The sequence below is a fragment of the Colletotrichum fructicola genome, assembly GCF_000319635.2.
Source record: "Colletotrichum fructicola Nara gc5 chromosome Unknown KSG_Nara_v1_contig10, whole genome shotgun sequence".
NCBI lineage: Eukaryota > Fungi > Ascomycota > Sordariomycetes > Glomerellales > Glomerellaceae > Colletotrichum > Colletotrichum fructicola.
The window spans coordinates 144,214-165,969 of record NW_027094060.1 but is presented as its reverse complement, the minus strand read 5'-3'; the positions used below and the strand labels follow the sequence as shown (position 1 = coordinate 165,969).

The 21,756-nt window shown below is 51.2% G+C and overlaps 8 protein-coding genes across 8 annotated transcripts; 1 reads left to right on the top strand and 7 right to left on the bottom strand.

The window, feature by feature from the left end:
- Nucleotides 1-721: 721 nt before the first annotated feature.
- Nucleotides 722-2,415, bottom strand: aif1 (Apoptosis-inducing factor 1; the record flags this gene model as incomplete). Its single annotated transcript, XM_032032076.1, has 2 exons — nucleotides 722-2,142; nucleotides 2,199-2,415. The coding sequence occupies 2 exons, from the start codon at nucleotides 2,413-2,415 to the stop codon at nucleotides 722-724; spliced, it is 1,638 nt and encodes a 545-aa protein (XP_031888442.1).
- A 915-nt stretch (nucleotides 2,416-3,330) lies between these two features.
- On the bottom strand, nucleotides 3,331-5,505 carry fsdR-5 (Fusaridione A cluster transcription factor fsdR; the record flags this gene model as incomplete). Its single annotated transcript, XM_032032075.1, has 4 exons — nucleotides 3,331-4,398; nucleotides 4,454-5,192; nucleotides 5,246-5,408; nucleotides 5,478-5,505. 4 exons carry the CDS (start codon nucleotides 5,503-5,505, stop codon nucleotides 3,331-3,333), a joined length of 1,998 nt encoding a protein of 665 aa, XP_031888443.1.
- A 531-nt stretch (nucleotides 5,506-6,036) lies between these two features.
- nadA-2 (NADH-dependent flavin oxidoreductase nadA) lies at nucleotides 6,037-7,554 on the bottom strand (the record flags this gene model as incomplete). The annotated part of the gene is made up of 3 exons (XM_032032074.1): nucleotides 6,037-6,956; nucleotides 7,009-7,268; nucleotides 7,361-7,554. 3 exons carry the CDS (start codon nucleotides 7,552-7,554, stop codon nucleotides 6,037-6,039), a joined length of 1,374 nt encoding a protein of 457 aa, XP_031888465.1.
- A 644-nt stretch (nucleotides 7,555-8,198) lies between these two features.
- Nucleotides 8,199-9,117, bottom strand: CGGC5_v015560 (uncharacterized protein; the record flags this gene model as incomplete). Its single annotated transcript, XM_032032073.1, has 2 exons — nucleotides 8,199-8,434; nucleotides 8,514-9,117. 2 exons carry the CDS (start codon nucleotides 9,115-9,117, stop codon nucleotides 8,199-8,201), a joined length of 840 nt encoding a protein of 279 aa, XP_031888466.1.
- A 1,254-nt stretch (nucleotides 9,118-10,371) lies between these two features.
- Nucleotides 10,372-11,836, top strand: fdh-1 (S-(hydroxymethyl)glutathione dehydrogenase; the record flags this gene model as incomplete). Its single annotated transcript, XM_032032072.1, has 3 exons — nucleotides 10,372-10,525; nucleotides 10,580-10,812; nucleotides 10,868-11,836. The coding sequence occupies 3 exons, from the start codon at nucleotides 10,372-10,374 to the stop codon at nucleotides 11,834-11,836; spliced, it is 1,356 nt and encodes a 451-aa protein (XP_031888467.1).
- Nucleotides 11,837-11,922: 86 nt separating this feature from the next.
- Nucleotides 11,923-13,819, bottom strand: hpm9-0 (FAD-linked oxidoreductase hmp9; the record flags this gene model as incomplete). The annotated part of the gene is made up of 2 exons (XM_066153288.1): nucleotides 11,923-13,626; nucleotides 13,683-13,718. The coding sequence occupies 2 exons, from the start codon at nucleotides 13,716-13,718 to the stop codon at nucleotides 11,923-11,925; spliced, it is 1,740 nt and encodes a 579-aa protein (XP_066007138.1).
- A 1,026-nt stretch (nucleotides 13,820-14,845) lies between these two features.
- Nucleotides 14,846-15,553, bottom strand: CGGC5_v015557 (uncharacterized protein; the record flags this gene model as incomplete). Its single annotated transcript, XM_032032069.1, has 1 exon — nucleotides 14,846-15,553. The coding sequence occupies one exon, from the start codon at nucleotides 15,551-15,553 to the stop codon at nucleotides 14,846-14,848; it is 708 nt and encodes a 235-aa protein (XP_031888587.1).
- A 2,651-nt stretch (nucleotides 15,554-18,204) lies between these two features.
- CGGC5_v015556 (uncharacterized protein) lies at nucleotides 18,205-19,533 on the bottom strand (the record flags this gene model as incomplete). The annotated part of the gene is made up of 1 exon (XM_032032068.1): nucleotides 18,205-19,533. One exon carries the CDS (start codon nucleotides 19,531-19,533, stop codon nucleotides 18,205-18,207), a length of 1,329 nt encoding a protein of 442 aa, XP_031888586.1.
- Nucleotides 19,534-21,756: the final 2,223 nt, after the last annotated feature.

Below are 21,756 nucleotides of genomic sequence, written 5' to 3'. Positions count from 1 at the left end.
CGGTACGATCATGTCCTGATGGCGTATCAAGGCCTTGCAGCAACAACCCCTGAATGAAGCCATTCCAGAATCTTTTTTTGTGTGTTGGACACATACAGATAATGCGCACATATGGCTTCACCTTCATTGCGGGCGCGCTTGCTCGTTTCTCCCCGTCGGTGGTTTCACCATAGGGCCGATGTCTTCCCCAATGGTCGCGACGTCGGGCGCGGCGCCTCCCCTGCTCGTAGGGTCGTCGATTCCATTGTAAGACCAACTTGTCACATGTCCAGTATGTCAGAGATCTCGCCCGGGAGCCTGTGGCTCGATGATCTGGGGTTCTACAGACTAGCGCAGCTGCTCAACATCTGGGGAGACTGGAGGCTGGGGAAAAAGGAGAAACTCGTTACGACGCCTTCGTACCCCCGCACCCCGCGCCGAACCCGTGACGGCTGCGGCTGCCATGGATTCGTATGACTACGGCTATCCGATACATATCCATGCATCCCTTTTTGGGGGCTGCGTCTACAATAGATTCAGCCTCCAAAAATACTCTCGCGCGCATCTACTAGCCAGTTCGGTCTCTACTCAAGACAGCAGGCCCAGATTTGGTCAGCTTATAGTCTAGGATTACTTAGCCAGGTAAGAGCGATATTATTATTTCCAGTAGGTAACGACGAGTGTAGATATGATGCCGCATTGCGTAAACAAACCGTCCATTTATTATTCTTCGGCGACTAAACTATGCTTCCAGCGGTCCGATGGTGGTGATATCCAGGCCGTCGGCCAATTGCTTCTTGGACGGCATCTTACCCAAAGCCATCAACTCAGCCGACTGAACCATGGCGGGATCCTTGCCCATGGACGCCATCGCCACAACCGTGTCGCTTTTGGTGTAATAGGCGACGAAGCTTGACTCCTCGACGCTTCCCTGAATTACAACATCATCCCAACCGCCAATTGTATTGCCGCAGTACCGCAGTTGGGAGCCCAAGGCCGACCAGAAAACGGGGATGAAGCGCGCAGGCTGCACCGCCGCGTTGATGATGTTGCTAGCCACGGTACGGCCGGCGTTCTGGGCGACGTTCCAGTGCTCGATGCGCGTGTATCGTCCATCGCCCCCAGGTCCGTGGTACGGGTATGTAGCAATGTCGCCAATGGCGTAGACGTCCTTCAGCCCAACAACCAAGAAGTTCTCGTCTGTCTTGATGGAACCGTCCTGCTCAAGGCGGATGACCTTGTTCTCCTTGAGGAACTCAGTGGCGGGCGCAACACCAACTCCCAGGATGACCAGGTCAGCCTCCAGTTTGGTGCCGTCCTTGAGGTGAACCGCCCCGACATTGGACGGGTCAGAACCAGAGGGCTCAGCCTTCTCCACGCCGGCGTTCATGTGGAACTTGACGCCGTTCTTCTCAAGGCTCTTCTGGATACCAGCGCCGACCTTCTCTCCGAGAACCCTCTCGAGGGGTACCTTCTCCATGCCAATGACGGTTACATCGTTGTCTTTGGCGGTGGCATTGGCTACCTCCATACCGATGAAGGAGGATCCAACAATGACAATCTTCTTGCCCTTCTCGCCGATGGCCTTGACAATCTTTTGTGTGTCGTGGGCCGTCCTAAGGGTGAAGATGTTGCCGAGGACCTTGAAGCCCTGCAGGGGTAGGTTCCTTGGAGTTCCACCGGTTGCCAGGATAAGCTTGGTGTAGGGCAGCGTCTTGCCGCCGCTTGTGGATACCTTGCGATCGGAGAAGTCGACGTCGGTGACTTCGTCGTCAACCCAGTCAACAGAGCCGCTCTCGAACCAAGCCTTGTCTCTCCATTGCAGGGCGTTGACGTCTGTGAGAAGGGCCTTGGACAACTTGGTACGGTCGATGGGGAGGTATCCCTCGGAGGAGATGATTGTCAATGGACCTTGGTAACCGCCGTTGCGCAGGGCTTCGACAGCTCCCAGGGCGCCTGAGCCGCCACCGACAATGACGACCTTCTCCTCCTGAGTCCCACTGACGACATTGCACTTGAAGTTGGGCTTCCGTCGGCCGCTCTTAATGGCGGATTCTTCGCCGGTAATGTAGACTGCGCCGTCGCGCTCGGTGACATTGAAGACGGGAATGGAGTCGAGGGCGGGGGCATCCTCGACATCACCGGTTTTGGTGTTGAAGCAGGCTATGAAAACGTCAGCGTGGACATCGTGCGGGGGTGCAGCTTAGGAGTCAACATACCTCCGTGCCACGGGCAAGTCAATCGACCAGAAGTCGTCAAGACGCCCTTGACGAGAGGAGCACCGAAATGGGTACACTTGGGACCAACGGCCTGGATCTTGCCGCCGGCGTTGACGAGCAGAACCTTGGCTCCTTCGATGCCCTCAACTTCGACCTCTTGCTTGTCACCCGGTCGGAGTGATAGCGAGGAGACGGCCTTCAGCTTGTAGTCGGCCATGTCTTTGACACTTTGGGAGAATGATCTGGTTTGAATTGGCTTGCGTAGGAGGCTGGATATGGTTGATTGACGGTATAGAGGTCTCGGAATACGCATGAGCAGCGTGGGGAGTGAGATCTGGGAGGCGGACTGGGCGAGGGAGCGTGACGTGACGTGCTTGCGATCAGACGATGGTTTCGAGTTCTGGGGCGGTAATTGGGTGGGCGAGGGCGAGGGGGGCAATCAGCGAGGTTGTCGACGTCGGATAGTGTAGGCAGTTGGGGTCTTCGAGGGTCGGCGGCACTTGGAGGAGCAGCAGCAGCGGCAGCAGCTCCCAGTGGCCGCAGATAAAGGAGGAGGAGGAGCAGCCGCGCGGGAACCCCTCATTGCGTCCGGATTGAGCATTGTGGCTATGACGACATGACAATTGCACGGGGGAGTTGCGACACAACGACGTCGTCCAGTGCCTGTTGTTGGGTGCTGTGTGCCTGCCCGGTGCCTGCTGTCGAAGCTGTTAGTGGACGGGAGCTCCTTCCTCCCTACACCGCTTGGAAATTGCTGCATCATCATTGGCCGCTGCTATCGAGCTCTGGCCCCATTCTCGAACTCTAAGCACCCAATAGCCCCACTCTCCGTCATCCGAGCCCCGGAGTACCTACCTACCTAAAGAAGGGAGCACCTCACCCCGCAGCTGCCCTCCCGTGCCCCCCTGGAAAGAAAGCTCCAGTGAGCTCCAGTGAGCTCCAGTGAGCTAGCGGGTAGATCTGGGCATCGACCCGGGCTCCGAATCCGAACCGGGGCCGGTCCGCTCGTGTTTATCGGCCAGATTGGTCGACCTCTTCACAGCGAAGCACCTGATGTATGGATTCGATGTTCATTTGCGTCTTGACGTGTATCATTAACTTCATTATCGATCTCTCGTCGCATCTACACCGACTAGAAAGGGCTGTACGTTGCCAGTGACGGCACCTGGCCTACCTCGCTCTGCAGCCCTTCCAAACCCCACGATGTTGTCGCAAACGGTGATGCCGGCACAAACGTTCCAACGAAGGGCCCCTCCAAGGCTGCCGCCTCGGCATCTCGGAAGAATTCCACTTCATCCTCCAGCTGAGCCCCAAACGGTAAGCCGGTATCCATCGCCGAAGCTGCTACTGCTGCTGCTTCTGCCTGCTCCTTTTGTTTTCTCGTAACCTCCTCCACGGCCTCCAACGCACGCCGATGGAGCTCCTTGACGACTTCATGCAGTCTATGAAAGGACTCATAGTCTTCGTAACTCTTCATCGACAGCATCAGCTCGAAAAGCCGGAGTGCCTGGTTGGCCAGCTCGTTGTCCGTCATCAGGTGTGGGTGATCCGGGAACACAAACATGTTGGCCAGGAGAATGATCAGGCCGGAGAAGTGCGCGCACGAATTGGACCAGATGCTGCAGTCCGTCTTGGGCGACTCCACGAACAGCTTCATGCAACTGCGGCTCAGCTCCGCGCACTTGGCCCATCCGAGCGGCAGAGGGGGATTTTGATGTCCGCATGACGAGCTCGGAGACGAATCTAAATCCTTGATCGTCATCTGGCTGTATGAGCTTATCCGTCGGACCCAGTCCGCGTCGTGCGAGTAGATCCCATGTGTCATCACCATCGCCGTGAAGTAGCTGTGGTAAAGGAGCGACATGTGGACTATCGGCAGGGAATCGAGACATTGGAGTGCCGAGTCTATCTGGAACTCAGGCGGTAGATTACGCCGCCAGTTCTCCAGCATCTCCTCGAGCCTTGTCACTCTTAGTTGTCGATCCTGCTGCGACACTTTCCGAGCGCGTGTGCTGTACAGCTGGTCATAGACCTTGCCGGCAATGTGACTCAACTCCACCCGAGCTCGAAAGTAGTTGAATTTGCTGCCGTTTCTCGCAAACACTATGCCTGCTGCGTCTTCCGGGTCTCTTTCTGGTAGAGGCAAGTCGATATCTACGTCAAGCTGAAATGACGGCGTCTTGGACTTTAAGCTGATTTCCTGAAAGTGTGGTCAGGCACCTGCCAATCGTGAGACTTATTAAGCTGCGACTCACCTTGTCCATAATATAAGTGATCCAGAAGAGCCTCGCTCTTTGTCGGGCAACTTCCGGCGAGAAGTACTGGAGCGATTCCTTGTCATGGAGGTGCATGCGGTGTGCCAGACGCACGGCAGTCCCGATCACGACAGAAGCTGGCTTTGGGTCTTTCGTCCCCAGGAATAACACCACCATTCCCAACAAGACCTGAAGGCCAAGGAGATCTTCTTCCCGCGTGACCAAATCGGATACGACAGATTGTACGTTGCGCATATGATACATCACTTTCTGGTCGTCCACAAGAGCGTCCAAGTTGCCTTGCTCCTTTAAAGTGCAGCGGTAGCCCAGCGCCATTGCGATATTGACTGCTGCCCATACTGCCGTGGACTGCCCAGAAGAGGGCACATACCAATTTGACAACATACGCATGAACGTTGGCGGGTCAAAGAGCGGCATGACGCAGTTGTAGCGGTTGAAGAACTCGTCGATGATGGGCATGATCTCCTCGAGCGGTGGTAATTTGGGCTTCTCGGGCTCCGTCACCCATTCACTTGGGCTCTCGCTGCTGGAAACATGGTCCACGAACTCGATGCTCTCTGCCGATTGCCCACGTCCATTGATACTCTCAGTTGAGCTCGGCGCTGTTGAAGGTTGTGTTGAGGTTTGATTGGAATGTTGACGGTTGGCGTCGAGGGCTTGCTGCAATTGCTTTTCTATGCTCGCTAGACGGCTCTCTAACTCGGAGACTTTCGTTGGGCTGAGTACTTGGTTAGAAGACTGTTGAAAATACCAAGGATGAGCTCGCCTCACTTTTCAGATTCGCTCTGTTTTGGAGGCTGTGGTCGTTCTTTTGGGTGAGGTGCTCTTCGCCTCACAGTTGTTGTCCGGCATTCTGACTTGTATAGCAGGCAGTTCGAACATGCGGGCTTGAGCATGTCGCATTTGATCTTCTTGATAAAACAGAGATCGCAGGCTGTCGTATGTTAGAACATGACTGAAAACTTGTCTTTGGGGCAGGTTGAACGAGGTGAGTGCATCTGACCTTTCCGCCGTTGAGAAGACGTTTCCATGATGATGGGGAATCTGGCACTTCTTGTCGGAACTCCTCAAAACAAAACAAGGTCATCTACAGAATCGAACCCCTTTGATGACCATCTGCAGAGGCGTATTTGCGATTTGACTGACCGCATGAGTTAAATGACATCTGAAGGAGCGAATCAGACGCGGGATGTGGGTGTAAGCGGAGGATTACAAATCCGACTGAGGATAGCCCCATTTGTCACCTACCAAGCCACAGTCCACCCCATCATGAATCCTTCCAGACAAGCAGGCTCGTATTCCGATTGGATGGTTCGCAGACTCTTTGACCGAAATCGTGTGACTATTTCTGCTCATTGAGACAGCTTAGCCACATTAACGCAGTGGTACATCTATGCTCACCGACTCACCGAGATACATGGCGCCTAATGCAGGTAACTTCTATTGATATAGAAGCAGATCTTAATGGAATTCTGAGTAAGTAGGCGATTCTAACTAAGAAAAAAAAAATCTAAATGCATTGAAAGCAATCAACCCTGAGAATCAGAAGACGCAACTTGCTCTTACGCCTGGGCTGTCGTAACGCCTCCATAAGGCACCGTCTTTCCAGAAAAGTCAACGCCACCATGATGTTCAAGCTTGTCCCCGTCAGCAATCATATCTTGGTACCAAGCTTGCATGTCCGATGCAAAGGTTCCGGTAGCCGCAAGATCGCTCGAGTCGAAGGGCTCCTGCCCCTTGCTGACCTGGCGGATATGCGCGCCCGCCGCCGTGAGTCCGAACCCGAAATCGTCCTCCATCATTTGAACTGGACGAATTGCCCCTGTGATACGACCCTCAAGAATGTCCGAAGCGATCCGGAACTCTTGGGCCCCAGGCCGACCCAAGGCAACGCCATCGACAATATCCAGGGCCTTCACCATGGCCCCCACGGTTCTCATACCGCCCACGATGTACGCCTTGGTCTTGCGGGTGTCGCGGTCTCCTAGACCCGCGACGACCGTCTCGGCGAACTCCAGGAAGAACCCCTCCCGCTTGCGAGTAGACTCCTTTGTCCAAGACATGCCGAGCGCCTCGTACGTGCCCCCAGAAATCTCCAGGAAATCGAAACCGAGCTCTGATAGGAATGCACAAAGCTCGCGGGCCTCGTCAGGGGTGACACCGCCGTCTTGGAACTCGACGCTGTTGAGCTTTGCTGAGAGGATGAAATCAGGAGATGTCCGCGCGCGGATTGCTTTTCCGATGTCGGCAATAAGGCGGGTACGGTTCTCGAGCGTCTGGATGCCATACTCGTCGGTTCGGTGGTTCGTTGTACGGGATAGGAACTGAGCGATGAGATAGCCATGCGCTGCGTGCAACTGGATACCGTCGAAGCCTGCCTTGTCCAGGTACTCGGCGGCATGCGCAAAGCCTTCAATGACGCGGTTGATGTCTTCCTTGGACGCTTCACGGGGCTTGCCGAATTCCATGCCCATCTTGGGTTCTGAAGTTTGTTAGTTTAGCCACGAGCTTTTGCGAGATGAAAAACCGCATACCGAGTACGACTGCCGACGCCGAAATCGGGTTGGGCTGGATCTTCTTCTGAACCTGTCTTCCAGCGTGGGTGACTTGGCCCAGCATGAGACTACCATCGGCCTTGCCAGCCGCAGCAACGGCTTTGAACCCCTCAAACCGTTCGCCCTCCGTCTTGCACTCGGGTGTGATGATCATGTCACCAATGCTGCTCATGTAGTCGAACTCGACGTCAATGTTGCCAGTGACGATGACACCAAAGTTGTTTGGGCCTTCACCCCAACTGCATTTCAACTTGTCAGTCTTGATATTCAAAAAAAAGACTCTTGAGAACAAATATGGGAGAGAGGCGAGGGTTGGGCAAATGCGACTTACCGGCGATAGACCTCAACAAGTTCTGGTGTGGGAACACCTCTCTTGGATGGCTCGCTCCCACTCCACGTCGCCAAGTTCTCAGCCATTGCACTCTTCAAGAAACGATTCTTGGCTGTTTTGGTGGAGAAGGGAAAAGACAAGGGCTGATCCAATGGCTCCGGGCTGGCGGCTTCACTTGCGTAACGAGAAGACATTCTGACTTGTTGGTTGAGGTTTTAATGTCGGGTCAATGGTGTGAAACTGATTGAGATGCGAGCGGTAATGTGCGTTCGAAATTCAAAAGCATGCGAGAGAGTTCCGTTCTTATAGCTAAGTTTCCATTAGTAATGCTGAAATGTTGGCAGTGTTGTTGTTACTTTTGGTCGCCGCGGATGGTGAGAAGACTTGGAGGAGACTCCGCCTCCGCGGAGCGCAGTGTTGGACTGCATGGCCGTTCGAGTCCGAGAAGGGAAATGTTAGCGCCGGGTGCCTCTCGGTGAGTGTCGGTGAAGCCCCGCGAAGCAACACACATCGGACTTTGGCACCGCCACGGCGTGCTCCACGGCGTTCCACGGAGAAAACTGCAGGATTCCTACGATTACTAATGATGGATACCAACCACCTGGCCGCTCTCCTGATCCTCCCCGCTTGATCCTTCGTCAGATTCGGTCTAGTGCTTGCGTGCGCTGACTTAATAATCCATGCGACCATGTCATTAGGAATCTGGATGTGGCTTTGGATGACTTTCAGTCTCACATTCCCAGGATGTAACATCATTCGCTCATTCGGTTTGAAAGAATGTCTATTCCGAACGTACTGATCTATTTGCACGATTGTGCATCCTGCCTACTGATCCCGTCTACAGCTCATCCTTGACCGGCTGGGATGGCTCGGCTTCCTTCTCGTTGACAACCCTCGGCGACTCTTCCGCGGCCTCGCTCGCACCCTCCTTGAGCTTGAGGACTTGCGCCTTGACGGTGAACTCGATATCCCTCTTCTTCTGGGCGGTGTTGGGTCGGGTGTGGCTGATGGGCCATGACACGACAACAGCATCCTTTGGCGTAGCGCTGTAGTTGCTCAAATCGGCGAGCGTTGCTGCGGACCAAGTCAGTTTCATATACGTCGAGATGATGAGAACGTAAAGGCTTGGGGACGGCCAGCTTCTTTCGCTTACCTTGGCAATCGCTGCCGTCAGCGACGAAGAGGGGCAGAATGTGGTACAGTGCGCCCGGCGCGAAGATGGCGACGCGCTTCTGGTCGAGGTCACGGTCGACATCCGTGGGCGACTTGGAGACAGTGACGCGGTCTTTGATCTTCTCCTCTTCGGTGGTGGGCTTGTCGAAGACAGCAAAGAGGCCCTTGCCATTGCTATCCTCGGTGCGCTCTTGCTCCTCGATCCACTCGCGGACGCGAAGAGGGAGGTCGGAGTAGTCCATCATGAGCAGGTTGCGGTCGTACATGTGGCGATCGAGGCCCGCCCAGCCGCCGGGGTACTCGCGACCGGAGAAGAAGAGCTTCAGGCCGTCTCCCCACGGGAAAAGCCCGACGGGCGGCTTTTCGAAAAGGTCATGCAGAGTGTACTGTGTGGCGACGAACGTCTTGGACGCCTCACATGTGTGGTCGTAGGAGTCTGTCGTCTTTGCTGTGAATGGGTCGCGCCAGGGGAAATTGTCAGCCATTGTCGTCTCAGGCTGCGGCATCTCCTTCCCGCCGAGCTGGAAGGCAGAAGCCGTGCCAGCCAAGAGGGTGGCCGCCAGAGGGAGAGCTTGGAACTTCATGATGACGGCTGGGGTCGCGAGATTGTATGAAGCAGCGGCAACAACAGAGGATGCCAGCAGAACACAAATGCTTCAGCTCAGTCGCATAGTGCTAGCAGTCGACGCGAAGACACGTCCTTCATATAGGGGTCGCTTCGAATACCATCAGCGCATTCTGGCAGCTCAAACGGCTTTGCTGTCCTTTGCGGACGCATCATGCTCCGGATTGCCATATCGAGTCGACCTGCTTGGGATACCGATGTCCAGAGTGGGATTGACCTCGGCCCAGAGGTTCAAATATTCCGGCTCTGTCCCTCAGAAAGACGGACGAGACCCTAGATGACCCCACCTTCCCCTCACTCATCAGACGGCTCGACGGGACGGAACCAAGACTCCGCTGTCTTCTCCAAGACTCCAATTTCCCCTTACCCACACTGCCTTGTCAGCTGGCAAACAGATGCGGCCGGCCCGGCAATTTGGTCACGTCCTTCGGTAGAGATCCGACCCGGAGGCGGGTGAAAATCGCCAGCTGGCTTTGAAGTAATAGTGAAGCCCCATTGAGGCTCAAGATGAATGCGACTTTGACTGCCGTGTCATAATGGATGTTCAGTGAGAAAAACCTCTCTGTCATCTGATGAAGACCTCTTGGCATCCGATGAACGCATGAGTCAATACCCACTCAATATGAATATGAGATGAAATCAAGCTCATATTCACCCCTCTAATTACCGGCTAACTCAACTTTGACAGCTTTACCTTCATATAGCGCATCTTCCATCAAAATGCAAGTGCCGACAGCTGATTTTCATCACGGCCATCGCTTAAACAATGTTCTGGCATGTTTACTCAGCCTTACCCAGATCTAGATCACGGCTGCGAGCTCTTCGGCTGGGACCGGCTCATCTCATTGGCCCAGGACCAGAAGCTCCGCTCCAACGCGATCCTTTCTGGAATCCATGACGTCGCTTCTCCGTCGAAAATGACGCCGCCGCCCGTCATGGGCTTTTCAATTGCCCAAACAAGGTCGCATCGCCTTGTCGCAGTACCAGAATCTTTGCCCTGCTCCGTCACAACGGTATGGTCAGGCCATTGACCGTGTCTTTACGTGATGCTTACAATGTCGCTGCCCGTCCGTGGTCGTGGAGATATAAGATGGCTTCCATGTTTGACATCCGCGATAAATCTCCCTGAAAATCAAACTCAATTCAATTGACCAATTCACATCAACATTGCAACATCTATACCACTGAAAACCTCCTGCGTCATTCTCTAGCTATGGCGTCACAAGCAGCATATGCGGCTGAACAGGCCATCGGCCATCAGGGCGACGCCGTCACGGCCCAGGACGTAACCAACTACCCAAAAGGGAGCGACAGCAGCGACACAATGAAGGCACTCGTATGGCAGGGCAAGAATAAGGTTGAAATAGGTCAGTGACCTCCATCTGATCTCACCAAAGGGTTATCAAAGCTCACAAGTTTAGTCGACGTGCCCAAGCCCAAGATCATTGAGGAGACGGACGTCATTCTCAAAGTCACTGGCAGCACCGTCTGTGGCAGCGATCTTCATCTTCTGCATGGCTCCGTGGTGCAAATGAACAAAGGCGACATTCTCGGCCACGAGTTCTGCGGTATCGTCGACCAAGTCGGATCGGCTGTGAAGAAGGCCAAGATTGGCCACCGTTATGTCGCGTCGTTCCAGATTGCATGCGGAAACGTGAGTCGGAAACCAATTATTCGGTGTCACGGGGTGTGTGAGCTGACCTGTCCAGTGTTTCTATTGCAGCCAAAAGCTGTCGTCTCAATGCGAGAGAACGAACTCCAACACGATGGAGAAATCCATGTACGGCTCCCAGACGGCGGGCATGTTCGGCTACTCCCACTTTACGGGTGGCTTTGCGGGAGGCCAGGCTGAGTATGTGCGCGTTCCGATCGGAGATGTAAATCTCCTCGAAATCCCCGACAATGTGCCGGATGAGAAGGCCTTGTACTTGTCCGACGTGCTCGCCACCTCGTACAATGCTGTCAAAGACACCGCAGTCTATCCCAAGGACCAAATTGCAATCTGGGGTGCAGGACCTATCGGCCAAATGGCTGGCGCATTCGCTCTTGGCGAGGGTGCGTCCAAAGTCATCTTCATTGACACGGAACCGCGTCTATCATACATCAAGTCCAAGTGGCCTTCGGCACATGCGGACAAGTTGGAGCTCGTCGACTTCAAGAAATTGTCGAGCGGCGTGACCAACAAGGAGACTGTTGTGTCGAAGCTAAAGGAGCTTTGCGGCGGAAGAGGCCCGGACGTTGCGCTTGAATGCGCAGCTGGAGAGTACCCCAAGGGCTGGCTCCACACCATCGAAATTGCCTTGGGCGCCGAGACCGATACGAGTGAGATTGTTAACGAGATGATTGAGGGTGTGCGCAACTTTGGTCGGTGTGGTATCACAGGTGTCTACGTTGGGTACACCAACCATTTCAATATCGGTTCGCTCATGGAGCGTGGTGTGCGCTTGATTGGCAACGGACAGGCACCTGTTCATTTGTACTGGGAGGACTTGCTCAAGAAGATCCAGAGTGACGACATTGATGTTTATCAGATGTTGTCGCATCGCATTCGTCTCGACGACCTCGGCAAGGTTTACTACAAGTTTGAGAACAAGGAGGACAGCATGCAGAAGATTTTCGTTGAGACAAAGTTCTCGTCTCCGAGGGCGGAGGGCTCGCCAGAGCTTACAACATATTGAGTACCTGTAGATAATTGATCATGATCAATGATTGAGATATTTGCAATTGAAAGCATGAAGCCTAAGTCGATGTGACGTCAGATGTTCTAAGCCTTCCTTTTACACAGTGGCCCGTCAGGTAGTTCTACGAAGGCCTCTGAGCCAACACAAGTGGGACAGTAGAAGACGTTGAACGGATCATACTTCTTCTTCGCTGCCAGATGTTGGTTGTAGTTGGCGCCGTAGAACGTTTCAACGTAATCCGGATCATGCCGGTCGCCTTCGTTCATGTAACCTCCAGTAGTTGGCGCAAGCCTTTTCCCGGCCGCACCCTTGACGTATGTGATGTCGTCTTGCACAGCTTTGCGCTGAGAATTGCTGGCTATTTTCGAAATGCCACGACCGGTGATGAGAGCGTAAGAAGAATTTCGCCATGCCGGGTGTAAGCCCGAGGTTGCATCTTTGGCATCCTCAAATACCTGTCCACCGGAGACCAGAAGTACGACATTGGACGCAAACTCCTCCGGCTTGCCGCTGAGAACCTCCACAGCCTCACGGACGTGGGTGTAATCTTCGACGGCCGACCGATCTATCATGCGGGATGTGAGAATGGAGGTGTCGCCGGTGGGATCGTACAGCCCTGACTCTGCCTCATAGAAGGACCAGTAGTCATCATATGAGGCGAAGCTCTCACTGATGAACAGCCTGTCTGTGAACTTGCCGAGAGCCTCGCGCACAGGTGCGAAACCAGCATCAGCTTCCTCTCTTGTCTTTCCAATGGTCCAGAAGCCATGAGAATAGCCGGAAGTGGCATTGCCAACGAAGATAGTTGGAAAGTTGCGGAACCAGAAGGCGTAGCCGGCAAATCCTGCGTCGTTGAGGTCGGGATATGACTGAAGAAGGACTGCCACGGCGTCGAGAAGATCAGAGTTGTTCGCAGTCTGCTGCAGGGGCGCGATGGCGAGCTTATGAGCGGTGACGGCATCGACATTGGGATGTGCCTTAATCGTCATGCTGAGAACAATACCATAGCCTGGGCCACCGCCACGGAGGGCTCGAAAGAGATCCGTGTGCTCACAATGGCTAGCCACAATAATGCGTCCATCCGCGAGCATGATTTCTGCGTCCAGAATCTGGTCTGCCCCAAGTCCGTAATTTCGTGTCGCAGGTCCATGGCCACCGCCCGAAGGCCATCCTCCAATGGCACCAGGAGATACAGCACCCCCGCCAACAGCAATCACATTGTTTGCCTTTGCAACTTTGTAGACGTCCCGCCATTGATACGCGCCGTCGATATGAAGCGCACTGCCGTGCCATCCTGATTTGGAGCAGCACCTGCCGGGTACGTAAGTGTCTTGGAAGTCGATCGTGTTGCGATAGTGTCGCAACCAAATCTCAAGACTGCCATAGCCATCGGAGCGACCAAGAAGGTCATGTCCCGTGCTGGCGACAACAAGGCGAATGCTGTGCTGACGCGCAAATCCGATGGCCGAGGAAATGTGATCCCGAGTTGTCGCATTTACTGCATATGTTGGCAATGGGCCGAGAGAACATTTTGTTGGAACTTGGCCCGCAGCATAATCTACCGGCGCGCAAGTGATGTTGTACGGATACGGTCGGCCAATGGGATTTGATGTCTGAAAATCCTGATCCGACCACATCTCGGTTACGTGTGCGCACGCTTCCAGGTCCTTGGCCGGGCCATCGTAGCAAGATTGTGCGATGGGCTGGGTCTCGACGAGTTTGCCGCCGAGATCAGTGTCAAATTCTTTCCACACAGACTCGGCCGGCCAGCATTCATCTCCAGGAGCCTACTGCAGTGTCAGTCTGTGGCGAGCACCAAGTGGTTCGAGATCAAAGACGCGACAGTTGAAAGGTTCAAGGTTGACCGACGCATTTGCATTCTCGCCTGACTGCATCGGGAGTCGAGTGCTTCACCAAAACATTGTCGCCGATAGTGCATCCGACGAGGACGGAGAGGGATAGCAAGGTCGCCAGCTGCATATTGGACAATTCCTACACACGAAAACAACGACTTTGAACATGAGCGAAGGGGGCAGTGAGGATGAAAGAAGTGCTGGAGAAGCACAAATTATCCAACAATCCGCCGATAAAGATAGACACACATACATAAATTCTCCCAGCTTCCTTCCGTGGAAATGATGTCAGGCTCAGCGCTGACCTTGCATAACAGCTCAGCCATCCGATTGGGTCTGCGGGGAAGACAATTTTCGTCTGACTTGGCATTGAGTGATCCGCTGGGGTAGATGATCTTAGTCCTAACGTTTAACGGAAACTGCTCATCTAGGTACCCTGTGCTTACGGATCTCGCGAGACTTGGGCTGAGACAGGGGGCATCGCTTACCGCTGATTCGTTCCCACTGGTACGAGGACATGGAAAGTGGCCAGGCCCAGATTGTCGGTTCTGTAGCCCTGCGGCGTTGGACGAGAGCCCACGACTTTTACGCGAGTTCTCTGCGTCAATCCCGAAAATTTATTCTGCCCACTTTGCAAGCCGCCTGTCCCCATGGACTCAGTAGAATTAGTCTTTCAAGGGTGAAGTTGTAATCCTGTGATTGTCATTTGTATGCTCTCGCACGCCAACCTCACGTTGATTCTGTGATCATCTGTCTTCTGATCTAAACTCGCTGAGACGTGCTTCTTTGCCTCAGTCATGGCCTCGGAATGACCAAAAAGATTGCAATAGATTTGCCTGTAGTTTTGAGATTATGAAGTTCTAGAAATATAGGCTCTATCAAAGTATGGCTTCTTGACATAGTTAATAGTTGGTCATAAGTTGAGTATGGATAGATAGGTGTTGCTCAAGAGATTTTGCCTCGCGGTAGATTAGCTACCTAGATCAACTAAAATTCATCATCCGGAAATTATCTGCAATTATTCTATGACTTGGGTATCTACATCGAAAATTGAAGGACGATGGCTTGAAAGGGTTGTATACGGTCTTGTGCTTTAGTCTGGCTCCCGATTGAGAACGCCTTCCGCCCGCGTCGCCGCAAGCCATGTTTGCCTTTACTCGTGATGACCCTCACCAATGCAGTAAGGAATTGGGTAAGTGTCGCTGCTGCAGAGACGAATGATGCCCTTCACCCAAGCCAGATCGTCATATGCCTGACTCTCATATGTGTCGACCGTAAAGGGGTCAACGGTGGGGCTATCAGTGCAGCCACTCAGCAGATTGCCCTGAACACGGCGGACGTAGGGCTGGCTGACAACGACACCATACTGTCCGTCAGGCACGCTGAAACTGAGCGAAGTCTTCTGCGTGGTAGTCCAGGTCATGTCCAAGTTCTTGTTCAGGGAAACACTGATGATCTTCTTGCCGCCGAACTTGATTTCGTGTTTGACTGTGAGGCGGTTGGCGAGCTTGTATCCCTGTGTGACTGAGACTCCCACTGAGTTGCCTTTCGAAGCAACAACGGGGGAAATGGCCACGTCCCAATCGACGAACTCTTCGTCGGAGAGGACCTGGACCTCGGTGCTCTCCTCGCAGCCGCGACGAGAGATACCGGGGACGCTAGTTTGGTTGTAAGAGTCGATAGGTGCAGGAGCGACGGTCGCCGCATCGAGGGCGTCGAATTCGGCAGCCTTCATGATCTGAGAGGTTCCATCGGTACGGAGAATGACGACGTCGTCGGCTGCAAGAGAGCGAAGTTGAGGGGGTGCGGCGGAGACGGCAACAGTCATGCCAAGAATGGCGACGAGTGCGTGCATAAGCATGGTGATGGGATGATAGAAAGTAGTGTAAACCCGCGACAGGCTGCCTGCTCGTCGATTCGGAAAAAGAGTGACAGTGGTCAGAGAGAATGAAAGCGTAGAAGAGAATGGACGCCGCTTGGGCAATTGGGGAAAGCTGCGACAGACTGAGGTTGGTTCCACAGAGACAACATGATACATATACACGGCTTACCGCGGGACTCTCGTGGTGTTATAAACGGATCGCCCATGATCGCTTTTCGCGCCCTACCTTCCTTCCAAGTTCCAACTCACCAATCCCTTCGTCAAGCGGAACGTGGTCCGGTCCGCAGTGGGCCACGACGCAGCCTCCTCCACTTGTGAGGCTTAAGGCCCTCGGAGAAGCTTCTTGGTTCTACCAATTGAGGCTCGCGGGTAGCGTGCCGGATCTCCGCTGTAGCCCAAAGAGGACCGAAGTTGTCCAGATTCGGAGTATGGCCGATGGATATCCACGCTCCGTAATCTCCCACGGCATGGGTGGGTGTTAATTTGGGACAGAGCCTGGAGATATCTTCTTGGCTTCGAACCACCTCTGGTTTCCCTATATCGTGACTCTCAGAGACATTTTCGACTTTGTTATCTACGTAGGTTTCGAATCAAGCTTGGGAAGGGAGTCACAAGTCAGTCAACTCGGAATAAACTTAAGCATAAGTGTAGTTTAGCGCCAAGCTTCCGCTGATCAGTATCAGTGTTCTCCATACCCCGGCTCTACGACTCAGTCGCAGCAAGGAACCCGATTGGCCAAGGGTCAACACCGAGTCATGACGTCCCATTCGGCTTTTCGGACATCGCCGGGCGGCTCTGGGAACTCGGGCAAAAATGCAATTGTGAACGGTAAAGGGAATCTCGGTCAACTTGCAGGTCTTGGTCGCTCGGGAGCATGCCGGGGTAAACAACGTGCGAGCCGTTGGGCTACTTTCGGGGCCATCGGAGGCTGCCCACGATTGTGGAGAAACTCGAGAGACGCGTACCATGATCCTGCGCCAGCTTTCTCAATGCTTTCCGTGACCGAGGACGTCAGTTTGGCTCAGCTAATTACCTTACCAAAATTCTACAGAATACATGTAAACACCTGTACAAACAGCGCATTGGGAAGCCCTCTGTTTGTGAAGCAAGCTTCCATACTGGATAAAGAATTTTCATCTAAAAAACTCACCTCTGGAAACTCATCGATACCGGGAAAGATTAGTCTTAATCTTCAGGTTGAGCATGTCCAGTCTGTGCCGATTAATTAGCCAGCCCGGTGACAACGCCGTCGACCATCCAGGTCCTCATACATTCCCCAAAACTGCGCAAAAGTTTTCAAGTGGCACGCCACCGAACGGCGATACCTTTGCCAATGCGTTTGAGGTGACTTAAAGTATCCATACCTTGATCTTTCTGAAGGATCAACTGAGATTTCCGACCAAGCAGGTTTCCGCCCTTCGAAGAGACCGTATTGACTTTCACCGCCGGGCGCGGCATCACCTTGATGATAAAAGTCAATAACCATACACTCAATGGCTGAAATGTCAGTCAAGATAAAACTTACGGGCTGGAAACGTGGGCACAAAAGCCTCGAATTGGAACTGATTAACTAGGGTCAGGGCATAGTGCGCATGGCCTCTATCTGACCCCCCAGTTCATAATGACGACATATTCATCAAGCGATTTAATGACTGAGACCAACAACCAAAAGCGTCCGGAAACTATGTTTCCGTATCGAAATGCTCAAAGACGGCGAGATCCCGTCGACAAAATGCATGCAAGAGAGTACGACACCTGCTATGAAAGCTACGCTAACGATTTCTCTGACTTTGAATGCCATAGGATCGAGGAAGCCAAACGCGATGCTACCGATGATCTCGGAGACTGTCCGGTGTGCGTACTTCAAATAGTGCAGCGCAGCACCTCGAGTCCCTTTTCGAGCAACTGGGTAGACTTCGTCATAAGATTTGTACTCGAGAACGTACACGAGCCGGAATCACAACTACATCAAAAACATCACGAGGACCAAAGAAAACTTTGCAACTTAGTGATGAACTTTTGCAGAGGTGTTGGGCGTCGCAAATGGGACGTGAGGAGTTTGGTGCTGTGCGAAGGATGCAGTATTGCCCATATGAATGGCTATTTCTGACGGGATTCGGAACAAACGCCTTAGATAGGTCCGTACGATGTTCTTCATCCAAACGAGTCTCGTCATGAAAACAAATCCCAATATATGATCCCTTACACGAACTTTGTCATATGAAGCCGTTCTCGTCAGATTTTTGGCGCCACGCAAACTCGGGCATTTTAAAAGTGTGCGGAATCATCAGAGGATCTCGGCGTGAACCTGGCTCGAATAGACTCTCCCAAAGAAACAAGATTCCAAGTCTCGCGCCACAATTTCACAAACACTCTGCCACCATGCCCTGAAAGTAGCAATTTGAGATAGGTTGAGGAGGCAGTAATACTGAGAGGACGATACAGTATTGGTAGAAAAGTTCCTATTCAAGTGAAAGCACATGCCCATATGTCCAGAGCGGATATAAATTGACTGATTCCATACCTGTGTACTACTTCTGTACCTAGACTAATTGATCGTGTGAATGGCCAATCGACACGGACTAGAAGCAGCATATGCAATTAACTGATAGATTAGAGGGTGCAATGTCTTATCCAGCGCACCAGGCCTCCCAACTATCGCGCATTTCGTACGCAGGGATTTGACTCCTCGTAGGCTGACCACTAACGCGCTCTGCCCTAAAATCATACTTCCAGCACGCGAACTCGATAGTACCCTCGATCACCCCGCCCCCAACGAAAGTTAAAGACGCTTCATGAGAACAGTCGTATGTCCTGCCGTCTGGTCCTTCTCCGCACCAGTGAAACAGCAATGGCTCCAGGTCAGACACCATCGGTCGCGTATGTGTTTGCATAACACCTCTGACGACCTTGAAATCAAAAGACACCCATAGTCGATCGCCCTCAATGGTGCATACAAGGTAACGATAGTCTTCGTTCAGATAACTGCGGCCAAAGCCCATATACACAACCTCGTAGCGACCATTGATCAGACCGAGGGGCAGAAGACTAACGGGAGCAGGTATTTCGTTAAATTCGTCCTTGACCACAGGTTCGCGCTTGATTCTGCCACCAAAGCTAGGGTTACCACGGCGAGCAGTCTGCCTTGGGCGAGATGAACCAGTGGAAGAGGAGGCAGCACCAGTTGGAGTGCAGTCGAATGAGCTGCTGTTGTACTCGTCCTCAAAGTCAGGTTCATCCTTGATTCGACCTCCGAAATTAGGATTTCCTCGGCGTGCGTATTGCTTCCGAGGGACTGGAGATGACGTCGACGTCGCAAGTCGAGCGTTTGTTTGTCGACTTTGGCCAAGCGACGTAGGAGAAGAATCACGCATGCTTGTTCGTGATGCACTGGTTTTCGGCCCGTTGGCCTTTGGCGTGGCAGACTTGGTCGTCTTTGTTGCACCCTGTTTCGTAGACGTGGTTCTTGGAGTGGCCTTCGGTTTCTTCGCGGCATGCACATCCGCTCCGTGGTTCACCGTAACTGAAACACTGACAGATGTTCCACCGGTGGCAACGACTTGCACATCAGTCGCCTTCCTCTTAGTTCCACCTGCGGCTCTTGTCCCAGATGGCTTGGATGTTGCAACCATGGTAGCTTTATTCGCCTTGGTCCACTCCTTCTTCATGTCCTTTTCCAGAGCAGTCAGCGAAGCTGGGACTGTCATTTTCCCAGCAGCAACAGCTTCCATAAGACGCATTTTGGCCGTACCCTTCACCTTAGAGGGGGCAAGGCCATAGTGAAGAAGTTGGGCTTCGTACCAGTGGCCCGGTTGATCTTTGCCACTCCCGATTGCTTTGAAGTGCGCCTTGAGTTCTGGTAGCGTGCTCCGCCGGTGAACATGGCCGCTCGCAGAAACGGAAAAGGAGTCGCCTGCGAAAGAGAACCCGTCTTTGCTGACGGGGGCCGCAAACGCCATGGCCCAAGCCGAGTGTTGCGGAGGTAGGAGGTTGGGTTGTGAGCGGTTTTGAGTTGCTTCAAGTTGTTGATGTCAGGAGTGAGATCAGACGCAATCAGGAGGAGAAATGGGCAACTTGGGGGTTGCGGGGTAACGAGATGGCGCCCCGAGACATAAGGTATCTACATAGATGCACCCTGCAGGAAATTGGGGTAATTTTCAACTCTCGGTAAATCTCGGTAAACCTCGGTATGCCTCGGTGAGCCTCGGTCAGGGTGGACGAAACTTCGGACTGAATTCAGTACTTATCTACTCAAGTTACTTAAATAAAGCTGTTTTCAAGTACTTTCAGCTTGGAACAGTGAAATTATTAGTAGTTTATTTCCAATCGCCAACCGGAGAAAAGGGACACCAGATTGACGGGCAACCTGAGCAGTTTTATGTAACAGTAAAACCAAGTGAGTAGTTATTCTGGTGACAGGATTGAAAAAAAATCGAAGAAACTTGTATTTCCCAGCGTCTTGGTCTTAAGGAGGCAGATAATTTACCCCATCTATTCCCAGGCACACCATGCTGGCAACTCATCTATTGCACATACCTACACTGTCGGCAGCGTCGCGCAGAAATTCGTCGCCTATATCCAGCAAACGGTCGCCCCCAGGCTCTCCTAGGGCAACGCAGCCGCAAAAACCTCTCCTTAGGGCTAAAACAACACTATATCTCCCTCTAAGACAATCTCCGCTAGATAGAATGCAGTAACTAGCCCAGCCTAGTTATATAGTATTTAGAAGCTCTACACCCTACTAAAGCCTACTATAAACTACTATCTACTCTTATAAGCCCCTAAAAATTTAGTATGAGCCTATAAAGCCTTACTATATACCCTCTATAATAGGATTACTAAAACTTTAAACCTCTCTTTAGTAGATATTACCTATATCTTATACACTACCTTAGTTAAGCTATATTATTATTCTACGCTCTACTTCTATAAAGAAAGCTTTTCTTAAATAAGTAGAAGGGATTTATAAAGCTATAAGTGTAAGGGGCTGGCCCCTAGGCTTGTTCAACGTAGAGGTGCCGTCGATTGACTATTCTAAGCTGAAGAAGGAAGAAAGGACTTTACAGGGATAGGCACCTAACAGCGGTGAAGCAGGCCGGGTTAGGCGGCGTACTGCGGCAGAATAGTGGGTCCAACGGAGCCGGATCTCGGTAACTGCTCCGGCGAAGCCGGAGATATCAATCCGGGCTCTAGCCCGTGACAATAAGTACTTAATCTCTTAACCTCCCTTAGAAATAATATAAATACCTTATTAACTAAATACCTATAGAAATCTCTAGCTACTTAGATAACCTTATTATTATAGTTATAAAAAGAATAATTAAGACTAATATCTATAAGTATATAGGGCTATATTTAGTATAAGTTTACTTAATATAAAAAGGTACAAACCTTACTACTTAAACTTAATTTTAGATTATTATCTTATTTTAACTTTATAAAAATACTCAATAGCGCTTTTTCTATAAATCTATTTATACTTACTTTTTATTAGAGAAGAAATAAGTATTTATATTTTACTCTAATAAATATTAAAAGTACTATATTAGTTATTTTTATGCTAAATCTTATTATTACAGCTAATATAGCTAAACTAACTATATTAATATTAATATAGCTTTAACTTATTTAAATAACTTTAAATACTTAAACTATTATAAAGCTTTTCTTATGAACTATAATAACTAAACTATTTATTTTATTCTAAAAGATAGTAACTATCTAAGTTATACTTTTAAAGTACTAGCTATAAAAAATTTAATAAATTACTTAGTTATAGTATATTATTTATACTTAAGCTTAATAGCTTCTTTTATATCTTATTTTTAGCTATTTTTACTTCTCTAGTTTAGTTTAAAATAGCTTAATTAATAATTACTATTAGTAGTATAACTTTACTTAACTATAAAATAGCTAATACTACTTAAACTCCTATAGAAGATAACTTTTTCATTTTAAACTCCTTTTTAAAAGATTTTAAGCTAGAAGATATTAAAACTAAGATATTAAATATTCTTCTTACTTCTTACTCCTATTAGAAAGAAACTTATACTATTAAGTTTAGTAATACTACTTATACTATAATATACTAAAAAGATATAAAGTAGGAGGTTTTTAAAGAAAGCTTAAAAAATAGTAGTTTACTTTAGTCTAACCTCTTTAAACTTAAGAACCTTATAACT